The sequence below is a fragment of the Aristolochia californica genome, unplaced genomic scaffold (genome assembly GCF_029961685.1).
Source record: "Aristolochia californica isolate CCGP_79_NKW_82.1479 unplaced genomic scaffold, dmAriCali1.0.hap1 SCAF_13, whole genome shotgun sequence".
In the NCBI taxonomy this organism is placed as follows: Eukaryota; Viridiplantae; Streptophyta; class Magnoliopsida; order Piperales; family Aristolochiaceae; genus Aristolochia; species Aristolochia californica.
This window is the reverse complement of record NW_027181804.1, coordinates 1899529-1915965: the sequence shown is the minus strand read 5'-3', so window position 1 is coordinate 1915965 and position 16437 is coordinate 1899529. Positions and strand designations below refer to the sequence as shown.

Genomic DNA, 16437 nt, shown 5'->3' with positions numbered 1-16437 from the left:
AAAAATCCATTAACTAATAGAGGAAATAAGTTTCTCTCATGTTGTTGTTCTTTTATGTGGTTTTCAAACATGCCCTAGATGTTACATAAACTAATCATATTGCCCTTTTTTTATATTTTTTTACAAGTAAATATAATTTTTCAAGGCATGGGAGGCCAAATCCTAAGCTTCCCCTCCTATCCAATATAAGGAACCAAAGGTGTTTGAGAGAGGGTTGTCACAAAAAGGTTATGAATGTGCTTGTTCTCCTAAGCTTCCCCTCCGATCTAATATAAGTAATCCATGAATATTGTTAATCTTCATACAAGTCATCTTTGTGTTACAGTAATCCAATTTTTTAAACAAATGTTGGAACATAACATTGATCCATGAAGCCCAGCAAAAAGAAGTTTCGGATTTTCAGTGTGCTGGCACAATTGAGGTCAGCAAGAGAGGTCGGCAAGAACCATGCGCTGGCAAGGAAGTCGGCAAAACTAGTAAACGTGTTCGACAAAGATGAAAAGTGTATGCGGTGTCGATTAAATCTAAATGTCTATAAATAGGGTCTGTAAACTATGTAATCTAGTATCCGGAAATAAGAGAAAAGTTTAGAGAGTTTGTTGTCTGAGAGGGTTAAAATTTATGTGAGAGAGCATCGGTAATATTTCCAACAAGAATCTCAAGGACTAATACAATTTTACGTGCAGTCTCTCTTCTTCAAAATCTCAGATCAGATACCCACCTAGTGAATAGAAGATATATTCAGAACATTGTTCCATAAAGCCTGCCCAGAACGATCATAGTACGAGCCCCCACTCTCCTCCTGCAATTCAATCTCCGGCAAGGCGACTCCATTGTCGGAGCACAACAATGGAACGTCCGCGATCCCATCGTAGAACACACCAGGGTAATAGTCGTCAGTCACCGTGATCTGCTGTCTTTGTCTGACATCATCGCCTTCGAGTTCATTCTCAGCCGCGCTGGAGTTCTTTTCCACCAATTCTCTGAAGATGGACGAGCGGAGGAGGAGGCCGAGTGCTGTTGGTGAGGACGATGATTTGTTGCAGGAGATGTTTGAGAGTTGGCGAGATTGGAATTCTTGCTTGTGGGGAGAGCAGTGATCGTCTTGGATGAAAGGGTTGTACTGGAAACATGTGTCTGGCTCTTCCTTCTGGAAGTTGCTGGTTGTGGGTACCAGTGCCACTGCTCGATGTTCTGCGCTGGGTCGAGACTCCTGGGGCGCGAGAAGGTTGTTTGATCCTGGCCGTAACCATCTGATGTAGGTGCTCAGGTCGAAGTTGGTGACTGCGTTGATGCCTCTGTATTCGATGGCAGCGATATCATATGCCGCAGCAGCCTCTTCCTGGGTACCTGAAGTTCTCTTTCAGAGTTAATCACACGTCCTACAGCGTTCTGGTTTGTTCAGATGATTCCGTAACAGTAACAGAAGGAAGAAGATAATCTTAGCTCTGTGTGACTTACTGTAAGTGCCAAGGTAAAGATACTTGTTTCCGAACACTCTCCCTATCCTTGCTTCCCATCGGCCATTGTGATGATGCCTGCAACACCCACCGCTACTGTAAGTGATTCTGTCATCGAAAAAAACGACTCAAAAACTATCTTTGATGCTTAATGCTTAGCGTGTTTCGGTGCAGTTCCTGGTAAATACCTCGCTACTCCCCGATACTTGGATACACCTCTGGAGAATCCACTGCTTTTCCTGTATGTAAGGAGGTGAAGTGATCAACACGATGACGGTTGAGAGAGAAAGAAAAAGAAAAGAAAGATTTTCTTAGAACAAAGGATTTTTTACCTTCTTAAGGAGGCCAGGTACTCCTCTTTTGTTACATTTTGCATTATTTGGATCTCTTTCTCGTAATCTGACACCTACAGAATTAAGTTTCGGATCCTTAATAGTTATAATTTCCTTCGTTACTGGATTTACTGATAAGGATTTCGAGGTGGGAAGTGCCCATACCGGAAAGTTTGTGAACGTTGTAGGTCCCCAGTATTTTAGTGCTGCCAAATCGTAAGCTCTGGCTGCCGATTCTTCCTCATCGTAAGCCCCTGATGATAAAAAGTCATAGAAGGATGAGTCTGGTTGCAGTCATGAGGGAAGGTGATCGAACTTGCTTGAATGAATAAGAACACAAGTTTAAAAACGTTGAAACCGATTCTTACCGAGATAAACTGTTGAAGTTTGAAAGATGTCGACCCCAAGCAAAGCGCAGAGGAAGCAGAAACAAGAACACTTTATATCATAAAAAGGAAAGAAGAAAAAGAAAGATGAACAGAACACGAGAAATCAGAAAAAGTGACAGGAAGATGAAAGATTTGAGGTTCCTTTCATCTTACATACCTTGTTTTCCTTTCTTTTTCTGTGTAGCGTTCCATGATCCCTTATCCCACAAGTGCGCCTCGTACCTTCCCGTCCATCTGTGTCTGTAATTTTGATTTCCATATTTCATTGTCAGTAAAAAAATTGGGATGCAAAAGAGGAGAAAGCTAGAAGAAGGAATCACGTAGACCTGCTAACTCCGCGAAATCTGGAGCTCCTCTTGGCCGCGGTGGCGGTGGTGGTGGTAGCGGCTGCCGATTGATCAACCGGTTTTTCTCCATTTTTGTCCTGATCACTTCTGCCAACCATGGCCAAGGGATCTCGTCTCCTTCGCTTGATACACTTGTTGGTCTCGCCTTCCATCACGCTAAGACGCCGCCTCACACAACTGCTGTTCTCTTCGTTCTTCACCAAAATCACGTCCATTTCTTGCAACCTTCCGTGTCTCTCTCTGTCTTCTGTTCTTTTCTTCGTGTTAGGTGATTAATGGTGATGACAACCGAACTGGGGACTGCGTCTTCGCCTCCCCCTGTTATTTATATACTCCATGAACTGGCTTCCGTTTGTTAGCAAGGCTGAGACAAACGCAGACGATGATTTCGGTATCCCGTAAGACAAAAAACGTAAACGTTTTTATCTCATCTTGCCAGCCAATCAATTCAAGCCCATTTCGAGCCCCCACTGTTCCATTCCCCGACATGTCTTCCAAAAAGGAGTAGGAAGGAAGAAGAACGATAAGAAATACATTCTTTTGACGCACCGAAGAAGACGCAGAGGCCTGCAAAAATCCAGAATATGCTTGTCCGAAGCAGTAAAAGGAATGAGAAAACGGAATAGAAAATCGCAGACTCTGAGGGAGGGTTGTCGTGGGGTACGAAACAAATGGGAAATGCAGCTGTTTGGGATTGCAGCAACGAGACAAGAAGCTGCCATGACTGCATGCGACGGAGGTCATTGTTATTCTCGCCGGCTGGGAAGGGAACCAAATGGAGTTTGGTGTGTATGAGCGTTTCCTTTTGATAATTTTTTTTGTGGAAGAGAATGATCGAAGAGGTTGCTACGGTTACGCACCAAACAGAGGGAGGGCGGAGGATCCAAAGGAATCGAATCCATTTACAGAATTAATTTTTTTTTTTTTGCAGTTGGAAGAATATGGGATCGGATGCTTTCAATATATTGAAGGAAAAACTGAAGCAACCAGCAACAAGTTCCCGTTCTTCAATGAATTCCTCTGAAGTTTCTGGATCCGTCGGTATATACGGAGTAATGGTTCTTATCCGATGTGCAAAATTAAAATTATAAACAGATATACTTTCAAACTACATTGTTGGGTATACTATCAATGAGGAAGATCGTATATATATATAAGTGCAGGAAATTGACTTCAGGAACAAACTCGTGGGCAAGTTAAGGTAACTTTGGCGAAAAATGATATGTCAGAGTTTGATCCTGAGCTAACCCTATGCTCTCTCAAAACCAAATCAACCCAATTAAATTATGAGTGTAACTCAAAAGCCCTACTAAAGTGTAAATGACAAATATAAGAGTCTCACATATACACGATTAAGTAAAAAGTTTTTACTCATGTACTCTGTTTGGAACAGATAAAGTGGAGAGAAAAGAACAGAAAAAGAAAAGATATATATTTTTTCTTGTTTGGATGCCTTTGGAAAATAAAAAAACAAATATAGTTTATCTTGTTTGGATACAACTAAAAAAAGAAAAAAAATAGTAATATTTTAAAAAATTTATAATTAAGATTTTCTCTCAAGTTTCCATCTCTTATATTTTTCCCAAATTCCATCATCTTGTGAGAGAAAATTTATTAACTTGACTTGCTCCCGTATTTTCTTTTGTCTCAACGATTCTTTGCTGCCACATAACAAAAAATAACTTTATTTCCTTTTTTTTTTTTCTTTTCTATAATTTCTAAACAAGCCCATAAAGTGAAGAGAAAAAAAAGGAAAGAGAAGAGAAAGAGAAAATAAAATAAAACATTTAATCTTTTAAACTTAGAACTATATTCCTCAACTGAAAACAAAACTTCGAACATTAATCACCAAGAGTAGTTGTAATCTAATCTCAAAAGAGAGTGAAGTTGGATGTAAAAGCTGGACTTTTAACTGTCTATTAGAATATTTTTTTGTGAAATGACAAATATTTTAACCTCTAATCACTAACTTAATTTTCAATTAAAGATTAAAAGCATTGGCGTAAAAAATAAATTTCTATTTCCGTAAACTATTTCTTACTTTTATAAACAAAAAAAACTTGCTTTTCACTTTTTAGTTTTATGCTGGTTAATCTGTCAATAGGGATAAAAAAAAAAAAAAAAAGTCGTAGAAAAAATTGTGTCCATAGCAGAAGAGCAATTCCCAAAACAACTGTATCTTTAATAGAATATACAAAAGAAAGCTTCAGACTATTTGGGGGGGGGGGGGGGGGGGGGGGGGGGGGGGGGGGGGTTAGTTAACTTGACGCAAGAGATGAACTTCAGTCGCATTGCTCAGTTCATCTCCTAACGTCGTTACTGGAGCACTAATGCCCAATTCATGTTGATAAATCAAATGAATCTGAAGACAAGTTTAATTTTGGGATTTCAGATTCCGTCGTATATTGTGAATCAACAGGATAAAGCGAGCAAGATGGATCAAAACCTATCGTCGAAAAAAGAAAATTTGTCTCTCCTGCGCTCTTCCATCTCTCGATCTCCTTCTTCTCTAGTCTCTTCTTCCTCATAAATTTTTTTTTCCTCCCTCTCACTTCTCCCTTCTCCATCTCTGCCTCCCTTTCCCTTCTACCACTCGTTGCAAACATGCTCTCAACCTCCCTTTCCCTTCTACCTCTCGTAGCAAACATGCTCTCGACCTCCTTCTCTCTCACACACACTCGCTCTTCCTCTCAGCCTCCCATTCGCTTCTCCCTCTCGGCCTCCCATTCCCTTCTCCCTATTTGTTGCTCTCTTTTCCCCCAAAATACCTCTTGATTTCCTTCAATTTCCCCCATTTCTATTTCATTTTTTTTTTTACATTTCAGCATCGATTTCTTTGATTCGGCTTTGATTTTCCCCAAATTTCAGAAGGTAATCCTAAACCCTAATTTTTTTGATTAATTTAGTGTTGTATTTGATTTAATTTTAATTTTTGTGCGTAATTTGTATTGATTGTTGCATAATTATGGGATTTAGGGTTAGGGTTTATGGCATTTAGGGCTCAATTTCATCTTTATAGGGTTTAATTTTGGGATTAGGGTTAAGGTTTAGTGTATTTAGAATATGGTTCAAGGTATTTAAGGGTTTAGGGTTTAAGGTTTATGGTCTTTTTGGGGTTTAGGAGTTTTTTAAAAAAAATTAGGGTTCTCGATTTTTGGGTGATAGGGTTTAGGGTATAGGGTTTGGGGCTTTTTAGGGTTTTTAAGGTATAGGGTTTAGTTTTTGGGATTAGGGTTTAGGGTTTTTTTCAAAAAAATTAGGGTTCTCGATTTTTGGGGTGATATGGTTTAGGGTTTGAAACTTTTAGGGGTTTTAAGGTCGAGGGTTTAGTGTTTAGGTTTTGGAATTAGGATTTAGGGCTAATCGCAATTAGGGTTTTTTGTTCTTTTTTATTTTTTTAGTGTTCTCTGTTAGGGTTTAGAGTTTAGGGTTTGGTGTGTTTAGTCGAGTTCAAACAAAGCTGAGTCGCCTACATGGGCATCCATTAGCCAACGAAACTCAACCCCCATCACTAATGAGGTATGGTTCGTAGTGATTTCGAAGTCATATGGGGCTCTATTGGTGGTGTTCGGTGAATTTGGACTTGGTGAGTGTGTTTTTGCATTGTTTAGTGCTTCTGCAATGGAATTAGTTTTATTAATTTTGAAATATTTTAAAATATTATTGAATATTTTTGAAGTACTATAGAATGATCTTGCCATGTGGTGAGGAGATTTGGGTGTTATGAATACCACCATATGGAATTTTTATTTTTTTTGTTGTCTGTGTTTCCGTGTGTCCCTAGTTACTATGACGGGTAAAGTTTATTTTTTTCCATAAGGACCATCTCAGATTTAGATTATAAATGGTTGTAAGAAGACAACAAACTGATTGATCATATGACATTTAAGACTTTCGAAGAAGACAGCAAAATGCTTGATCTTTTGGTCAAACAGGTCAATATAGGGAACAAGTTGCCCAATGGGGTTTGGAAGCATGAGGTATATATGGACTGTGTCAATAAGTTCAATGAAGACCAGTCAATAAAAAAACTGTTGAGCAACTCAAGAATCGAACAAGATCATGAAAGAAAACATACCAAACTGTAACGAGCTATCTCAACACTAATGGGTTCGATTAGGATGCAACCACATAGCAAGTTACTGTATGTAATGATAAATGATGGTTGTATATTATCGCTTTTGAGCAAGAGGCAGCGTGCATTAGAATCCACAAGAGTCGCACAATTTCGAGATGCCATAGCGACTTGCATGTGGAATAATAAATGATGGTTATATCTTATTACTTTTGAACTTGTGTCGTATGTAAATGATGGTTCATATGTATTAAACTTGCAACTTGATGATTTTAATATTAAAAACAAGAACTCATTATTTAAATAATCTTTATTAGGTTATTAATAAAGTTGTATATTTATTTATTTATTTATTTATTTATTTATTATTATCATTAAAATTTATTACTATATTAAACTTGATATTTAAGTCTGGTAAATAAAATATAGTTAAAGTATGTCTTTGATCAATTATTTTAGTTTAATTAACCCATTTTTATAATTAATAAAATCAATGGTTTTAAATTTAATGAAAAAATATTATTAATTAATAATACATAAAAATATATAGCATATTAAAATTAGCCTTTGATCTTTTTTTCCTGTTTAATCATTCTTTTTATGTTAAAATATATTTTATGTTATTAATAAATTAATAACTAGACTTATTATATTCGATTATGTTATTTTTTAATGTTATTTATTTATTTTTATAATTAATCATATGAACAATTAATTGGCTCACATAATTACTATTGTAATGTATAATGAACTGCAATCATTAGATAATATAATATATAATTTAATTAATTAATATATTAATATATTCTAATTATACATTAAATTACTTATTTATATAATAATATTGTTTGTTTTACCTAATTTGGGGTTTAAGTATTATATTTTAATTAAATATACTATTACAAATTATTCATTCTCTTGTTTTTTATATTTTTCTCATTTTAGGGCACTAACACTGGATACTATTTTTCAATGCACATAAACTCATTCACATTCACACTAACACCAAGTTTGAAGATGAAGTTCATATAAATGAATGAAATGAATTTAAAGCAAGGGATGAAGATGAGCTTCAAATTTTAAGTTTGTTGACTAACACCCCTTTGAGTAGGCGTAATACAGTTGAATCAAACTACCTACAACCATGCAAGGATTAAAAAACTTACTAGGCGGACAAAGCACAACACAAGTACGCAACCATGCAAATTCTTTTTCCCATTGCAACGGCAAAACTATCTTTGACACTGCAAAAAGTCTTGCAAGAATAGGACTCTAGGGCCTTCTCTCCACAAATGTCCCAAAACATTCTTTATTTAAAACACCAAAATCAACATTTGATAGAAACCGCCCTGCAAAACAACGAGGCACAAGAACATACACGTAAAGATTAACAGTCGGGATTTATAGGAGCCCTCCTAAAAAGTAATAAGATGAAAATAATAGAGGTTGCCGTTTAGACCTGGTCACCGTTCTACTTTTGAAAGTCTTATCCATCCCATCAGAATCGTTTTCAGCAAGTTCACTGACATTTCCCAATTGCAAGAACTTCTCTATATGCTTCAGTCCCTATCTCAGAAGAAAAAGAAAAACCGATTATTAACTTTATGGCTCTGTACCTCCTTTTATTCCTGCTGACTTAACTAAATTAGCAGGTATCGAGGGAAACAATCGAAACTCCTACAAACATGAAAACAAAATTAAGTTTCATGTACCTGCAAACTCCCCCCCTCCGAAGCACCCAGAAAACTGTGCCTGGGTTTTGGTGCACTCTGCATTCAATGGCAACAAATTGGGAGAAAAACAGTCAGCTGCTTAGGGAGAGTGGTAAAACTACTGTCAGTAATCTTGTAATCAATATTAAGCATGATCAATTCCTGCCACAAGGCAGAGAACGAAAATTTTGTTGCTTAATATGTCCAAGAGCAACAAAATAACAAACAGAGTAGCACATTTTAACATAAACTGTGAAAGAACAATGATCCAAACTTGCTAATACATTTTCTGTATCTGATAATCCAGAAAGTCAAAAGAAAGACTGATGTTCATAACTAGATATGAGGGTTACAGCTAAATGAAACAAGAGGACAAGGCCATAAGTGGTAATTGATTTGGATGGCATTTCAGGTAGCCTATTTCAGGTATCTGAAAATCCAGTAAGTCAAAAGAAAAGACTGATGTTCATAACTAGATATGAGGGTTACAGCTGAATGAAACAAGAGGACAAGGCCATAACTGGTAATTTGATTTGGATGGTATTTCAGGTACCCAATAATAGAAGTATTTCAGGACAGTACTCCAAGTTTGCCCATTCTCTTCCACACTTTAACTGAGCTTTTCTTATTGTAATATCTAAATATTCTGTACCTTCAGGTGGAACATCACTGACAAACCTCAATTTCTTTTGTTTTCTATTATGCTACATAATGTCTGGTTCTCGCGCCATGCCCCTCTCAAAAAAAAAAATGTCTGGTTCCTTTTTAAAAGGAATCCTCTAGGAATGATGTTCTATAAATTTCTAATTCATTGTAATCATTCAACCCCTTTCTTTTAAATTACAATGATAATCAAGTTGCTAATATAGTTAATAGCCTATCATTATAAAACTAATATCCAGATAAAGAAAAAAAGCACATCATACGAACTTCACGTTCAATTATAAAAGACTAAACTTCAGAGTGAAATGCAAAAGAAACCAAATAAAAGTACTATTTCAAAAAAAATTAAAATAAAAAGAAGTAAAGGTCCCCAAATTAACTAGCAGTATAAAAAGGTAAAGCCATAACAAGCTAGTTCATCGGGTACTGGTTCTAAACATAAAAAAGTTTCTAGTAGAACCTGTCAAAATAGGTTTAACTATTAAAGGACAAATGGAAGATATAACAACATCTTACAGAGTGTCAGCCATTGAACAATTGCAAGTGATGGATGAAACTTCTAACCTGTAGATACTGAGCCATTTTTGGATCTTTCTCACCACCAACATACTGGCAGAGGAACCAGACACCCGCATTTGCAAAATCCTAAAACAATTACCATAAGTTCATAACAGCTTTCAGTAAGATGGAAATAGAGATGCAACTGTGAAATAATAAAAAGCAAGGCATCCATTTCATGTAAAATAATCAGAGCAAAGCGCAAAGACAATACAATACTAACCGGAGCAAAATACAGAGATTTGCAAGAAAGGAAATATACATATTTCCAAAATTTTCAACGTCATCATATAATAATAATAGCTGAATTTCAATGTACATGGAGTAATGTCCCGAGATCAGCCGATAGTGTAGCTGACTCGTTAGCTAAAAAGGGGGTGTCCCTCCAATCTCTCGCTGTAAGGGGGACCCCCCTTAGATTTTTCTTGTAAGCTTTGCTTTGAATAAAATTTACACCTTCAAAAAACAAACTAATAGTATTAATAGTAGTAGTAGTAGTAGTAGTAGTAGTAGTAGTAGTAGTAGTGATACAAATAATAATAACGATAACCATAACAATAATACTAATAACAATAGTAATAATAGCAACAACAGCAACAATAACGGTAATAATAGCAACAACAACAACAACAATAGTAATAATAATAATAATAATATCACAAAAGGATTCCATGATCTCTTTCTCTTTTCTTCTTCTCTTTTGATTTCAGCTGTCAGGCTCTATTTGTTTGGTTTTTGCCATGCATGGAGCAGTCACTTTACCTTCATCTTTAATGATTCTGTGAAAGTAGCGAAGACGATAAAAATATAAAACATAAAACTTCAATCCTATCCAGAAATGCTAACTCTTGCTCTTACCTCACATGAACAGGTCTGACATTTGATAACATGGTGTGGCAAGCATAGAACCACATAAAATACATGTCTGACATGGCACTATCTACTTTAGAGCAACATTCAATCCTACCACAAAATGCTAACTCTTGCTCTTCACATGAACAGGTCCTACATTTGATTATAAGGTGTGACAAGCATAGAACCACATGAAATACACGTCTGAGACGGTACTATCTACTTCTTAGCCACATCATCATCGTGAACTCCGGACATGAATTTAGCCTCACTAACTCTCCCAAGAACAGAATTTCAATTGATTCAACCAGTTAATTTACTCAATTTATAAAAAACCCACACCATCATCTTAAGCATCCAAAGCAACTGTTTACCCCCTATTGGAGCTTACAACATTTTGGATTATCATAACCATTTTGGTCCTTAACTTTTTCTTGCACAAGAAGTTTCTAGTGAAATGATCATTCCAGTAATTCATCTAAATAATAGTTCATCCCATACGCAAACATAAAATTAACTCCAAAAGCTACCTGCTTGTCTTCCAAGGTCGCCATCCTGTCATCCTGTGACATGAAAATTTTAAGATAACGTCAATCAAACTATGCAAACTCCAAAATGTGAATTCCAAGTAACATTACTTCCACCAACATAAGGAAGAAAACATACCAGCCCAAAAACCAATTTCTGCAGAGACTCCAAGTCACATCCTATTTGAGAAAGATTAGAACGAACTGATGTTACCTGAGTTTGACAAAATGAAAATGTTAAGATCTTCAGAAAAGGCACTTAATTTGAATAAGCAAACATAGTTAGAAATGATAAACTCATCATCAGATTCCCTATCAGCCTCAATAACAAGGAAGAACAAAAGAAGAAGTATCGGAACATGCACCTCATCCTTAATCAGCTTTGACATCTCCCTTTGATCATCCAGTTTCCCATCCAAGTTCTCAATTCGCTGCGACAAGTGCCTCTTTGCAGACTGACCAACACATAAGTGTGAGCATACAAGAGTAACTATGAAACTCGTGAGTTTGTAAACCAAAATTTTCATAGAAATGAATCCATGAAAAATGCTGAGGAATTTCTTTATCAGAACATTTTTGCTTTTTAATCTCTGCTGGACAGATACAAGAAAATCCTTTTGATCACTTTGGGAAAAATGTTTTTTTTTTCCTCTTTTATAAGCTAGTAATAGAGTCCGAATATCATAGCAAACAAAATTTTTCACAATGGAATATTTACTTTTTGAGTTTTTAGATTTTATTTTGTAGTAAGTTTTCATCTGAGAGCTGGCTACTATCACTCTCCACAAGATCTGATTGGAGCCCTTAGGCAGATGAAATAACAGATCTAGAAATTGCATCGAAGAGAGAAGAACAAAAAGAGATCAGAGAAACACAGATCTGATAAAATAAAAGGACAATGTTTCATGATGATGATGAAAGGGTGCAGAAAAGATATACATAAAAAAGAGTAAAACTAGAGCTACATGACATTAATAAGTGAAAAGAGGAGTTTTGAAAGGCGAATCAAATAGACATTAGAAAATATCAAGAAACTTATTTGCAGGTATATAATAAAAAATAAAACAGAATATGAAATAAGATAGCAAGTTAGGGATTGTGAAGCTGAAACTCACATCAAGGGCAGCTGAAACTTGCTCCAAATGTTTTGACATGCTTGCAACAGCATTCTGCATGCTGTGCTTTGTTACATACATTAGGTCAGAAAAAGATAGCCCCTATACATCAAACAATCGGACATATATTATACACCATGCAAGCAACAAACATGTTTATGAGATATGAATAGATAGTGTGACTACAAAAATAGTGTACCTTCCACCACATGTATCCGTAGCCAAGTGCCCCCAAAATAGCAGCAGGAACTACAAGAGATGTCATATCTCCTTGCAAAACAAAATAATAAATCAACAATAGGAAAAAATGGATCAAGAAAACATTAATATCTTTAGAAAAAACCCACATGACTTAGTTATTAGTATATGTTGTGGCTAGAACAGAACTAATTCAAGCAAGAACCAGGTGGTAAGAAAACTTCAACATGTCAATGCAGAATATCCTGAATTGATTTTGGAGTTTTCCTGAAAACCAGAGATAAGAAGAAATCTCACACTAAAGTCTAGAACATAATACTACCTATTTGGCTAGAATCTCCATTGACAACAGTTATAGGCCTTGCTGTAGCTAGCTGACGAACCTCCATTGCCAATCGACGAACCTGCAGCAATTACAAAGAAGGTGAAAATTATCTTAGCTAACACAGAAAATGATAAGAAGTTACACTATTACCTTCCCTAACTAAAAGTCATATAAACATTCCCTTCCTTTCTCTTATTAGAATGACAACACCAAAGAAAGTTGATTCAAGATCAGTATAAAATATGTTCGAGTTTCCCATTAACATTATAAATCTACAAAGCTGATTCATGTAAAAGAACAAGGTTTGAAAGCTGAAAATATTTAGTCTTTCAAATTGCAACTACAATTTCACAAACAAGCACTTACTCAGAAGAGTGATTACAATTCAAAAGAAGTTACATAAAAAAACTGAAGAAAAACAGTGGCACTTTAGAAGCATTTGAGTCTGCCTGAAATAAACTCATGGACACATAAAGTAGCTTCTCACAAGAATAATCTGAATGTTGAAAATATACAGAGAAAGATAAATTATTAACACCTAAACATTTGGTGTTAGGTTAGTAAAAACAATTGAAAGAAGGGTAATAACCTGAGAACTAATATCGGAGTCCAGGCGTGGGGCATCTCCTGATTTCTCCAATCCTTTTATTGATGCCTACACAAAATTAAAGAAAAATGAAAATGGTGACTTATGTGCAGATTATATGGCTACATGGTATTAAAAAATCCTACTGGCAACAACAACAACAGCCCACATACCCACATGAACCCCCTCATTTAGGGAGCCATTTCAGGTTCATTTGCAAAAATGCGATAGAGCTTGGGCCAATAAGTATGGCCACAAAACAAGAGGAACAAAAAGACAGTTCCCAGCATCCAAAACACAAAAAAGTAGAAAAAAGATCAGTCCAAACGTCAGGGCCAAAATCATCCCAATTATAATGCACGTCTGTTCCATTAGCTCATTCCTTTCAAGCAATTAAAAAATATAAGGAAACAAATTCTACTATCGACTGAAAAGCATAGCTCCTGGTGGTTTTCAGCGTTTCACTTTTTCTTCTTTCAGTTTCTACTCATGAGCTTCATGCGTGGCCTTTCATGTTTATGATTACCCATACGAATTTTTTCAGTAAAGACATCTTCCAAAATGACAGTTCAACTAGGAAGATAATCAAGCCAAAATTATGGACCAACAAATCGAGCGATGTAGTTGTCGTGCATATAAAGACCATTATCACCAGAAAATAACAGACACAGAATCTTCATAAAATTTTGCAAAATAGTCTAGCGAACATTGATCCAAGCTCCAGCATTTTTCGAATATTCAAAAAACCAAACAAAAAACAAAAAAAATAACAGAATAAAAAAACTGACCTGAAGTTCACCTAATATATCAGACAATTTACCGTTCTTCATAAAGATCGTTCCCGTGTACCCTAGGCACAGAAATAGGAAATACAAACCGCATCACTCGACGATCAAAACATGAAGTTCCACCAAAATTTAAAAACAAGCCAGGTAAATTACATAATCTAAAGAAAAGAGCATACCTGCTCCAACAATGAGGAGGATCTTAGAGAGTCCCAAACTGCTTTGCATCGCCATCTCTTCTCTCTGCCTGTGACGGAATCACCGATACTTAAAGAGTTTAATTTCTCGAGATCTAACGAATGAAGGAGAAGAAAGCCACAATTCCAGGGTTACAGGCTTACAGCAAGAGTACGAAAAGAGGAAGAGAGAGCGTAGAGGCGGTTCTCAAGGAAGAGAGTGGACTCGAAACGCACCGTAAAAGTGCGACCCTGCTTTCGTCGTCAGACAAAGGCAGCTTAATTAAGTGCCTTTTCTAATGATTTTATAATATTTTTAAAGTATTTTATTATATATTAGGCTTCAAGACAATGTTAATATTAAATAATTTATAAAATTATAAAAAAACTATTTTTATTATTCTATTTATTTATACTGTTATTTATTCTTCCATTCGATAAATAGGTAAATGAATGATATATAAAACAACTTATTTTATGTATAATTATAAATGGAACCATATACGAGATGGTAATTCCATCTACTATATACAGTTTACACCCTACTATTGGCCGATGGAATGCGAAGAAAATTCACTGCTGCTTGCGCTCTCGTGTTCATACTATTCACTGAAGCCGTCTCCGCCTCTCTTCCTCCAGGTTGCCAAAACGCTACTCTGCTCCTTTTGCAGGATCTCAAGGAGTTCTGTAATCAGTTAGAAGCTGAGACATGAGATGCCGATGCAAACCAGAATGGGCTCTCCTTCATGCACCTCGTAGTCGGAACATGAACCCTTATCGGATTACATAAGAGATCTGGATTTTATACATTCAAGTGATGCGGTTTGTGTTTCCTAGCTCTGTTTACTGTGTACGCGAGTGGTCATTCTGAAGATCGATAAGTTCTCTGATAGATAGGGGAAACTTCAGGGTGCCTTTTTTTATTTTTTAATTATTGTTTTTCCCTTTTAATGTGGAGTTAGTATTTTGCCACCATAAACATAGTATGAATTATTTTAATGGGCAGTCTGTCTGCCTCTGGTGTGGCACTTTCTTTAGAAATACTGCGCCATTTATGAGTAGGTTGTCTTCGATATGTTTCACGCTTGGCAAAAATATAGCATTAGAGTGGTTCCGAACAAAGGGAGGAACATGAAAGAGCAACTCGCTTATCTTGTCTGCATGCATTTCCATGCTTCTAGCTTGTATGCAACTATGCATGGACGAGAAATGTCAAACAGTCGATCATATGGGTGAAGTCTGACATTTGTCATGCAAGGGGAATCATTAAGAGATTGTCATCTTGTACTTCCTGTATTATGTATGACGTGGGTGCTGAATTTTCCTCTGTAATTTTTATCTTAACTCTAGATGAAGTAGAAGCGGCTGTTCTGTTTATTCAAGATTTTGATCAGAAGGATTTGGGATAAGAGAAGAGAATAGAGGAAGAAGAGACGACGAAGAATTAGGAGGAGAAGAGAATTAGAGATAAAAAGAGACTAATTGATAATCAAATCCATATGCTTTTATTGAAATCATTCAGGCTTTATATAGCCATACAACTGACGAAAATACAACTAAACAAACATGATTACCCACATACATATAACTAAACAACAACTGCTAATGGTCTTCGTGATCTGGTGCATGTGATGTGGCACATATCATTCCCCACCGCTTAAGGATCCTTGTCCTCAAGGATGAAATTAGGATATAATCCTTGTCCTTAAGCTAGTTTATAAGCTACTTTCTCAATGACTTGGTATGGAACAAAGAAATGTTGGGCGAACTCCATGGAGGGTTTGGTTCTGGTGGATCGTCCTCAACATCCTCGATAATAAATAATTGTGGTCGTTTGCAACGATGGCCTGGAACGAACTTCTCGTCACAATAATAACATAACCCCTTATGTCGACGTTCTCATACCTCTCAGTTGGTTATTTGGCGGAAGGTTGCTGGTTGAGTATCGGAGCTTTGGTTTATGCGTTGGGGTGGTGGAGGTCCTAGCACACCAGTTATTGGGTTGGATGAAACCTTTGGTGTCGCAAAAGTGGGTTGGGAAAGTAGTGGTGGTTTGGTCGCCGTTGCAACTGGTTGCGTTCCTCGATTAATTGAGTTACTCCTATTGTATCTGCTTAGGTTCTAAGTTGTTTAATTTTAACGTCTATGCGAATATCGTCTCGGAGTACTGCAATAAAACAACCAATTAGGAATCTTTCGGGCAGGCCGTCCACTCGGTGGGAAAGCCTTTCAAAAGCTTATTGATGAGCTGCTACGATTGTGGTTTATTTAAGGCGATTCAGAGCTTCTGAGTGGTCCTCGTAGTCGGTTGGACCAAATCGAAGTTGTACAGCCTTG

At 36.4% G+C, this 16437-nt stretch overlaps 2 protein-coding genes across 3 annotated transcripts; both read right to left on the bottom strand.

The window, feature by feature from the left end:
• Window positions 1-721: 721 nt before the first annotated feature.
• On the bottom strand, window positions 722-2743 carry LOC137948450 (AP2-like ethylene-responsive transcription factor CRL5). Its single transcript, XM_068794534.1, has 8 exons — window positions 2508-2743; window positions 2339-2421; window positions 2161-2169; window positions 1958-2046; window positions 1793-1866; window positions 1649-1699; window positions 1462-1538; window positions 722-1350 (listed from the first exon to the last, which is right to left on the bottom strand). The coding sequence occupies exons 1-8, from the start codon at window positions 2741-2743 to the stop codon at window positions 722-724; spliced, it is 1248 nt and encodes a 415-aa protein (XP_068650635.1).
• A 5050-nt stretch (window positions 2744-7793) lies between these two features.
• Window positions 7794-14358, bottom strand: LOC137948256 (uncharacterized). 2 transcript variants are annotated; one of them, XM_068794269.1, is made up of 14 exons: window positions 14266-14339; window positions 14104-14171; window positions 13928-13989; window positions 13143-13208; window positions 12551-12632; window positions 12230-12300; window positions 12031-12132; window positions 11281-11370; window positions 11055-11129; window positions 10919-10951; window positions 9543-9623; window positions 8316-8372; window positions 8063-8169; window positions 7794-7952 (listed from the first exon to the last, which is right to left on the bottom strand). In XM_068794269.1, the coding sequence occupies exons 2-14, from the start codon at window positions 14156-14158 to the stop codon at window positions 7931-7933; spliced, it is 903 nt and encodes a 300-aa protein (XP_068650370.1). In that variant the 5' UTR covers window positions 14159-14171; window positions 14266-14339; the 3' UTR covers window positions 7794-7930. The 2 variants fall into 2 exon arrangements, with proteins under 2 accessions (XP_068650370.1, XP_068650371.1); XM_068794270.1 differs by having other exon boundaries at window positions 12230-12297; window positions 14104-14358.
• Window positions 14359-16437: the final 2079 nt, after the last annotated feature.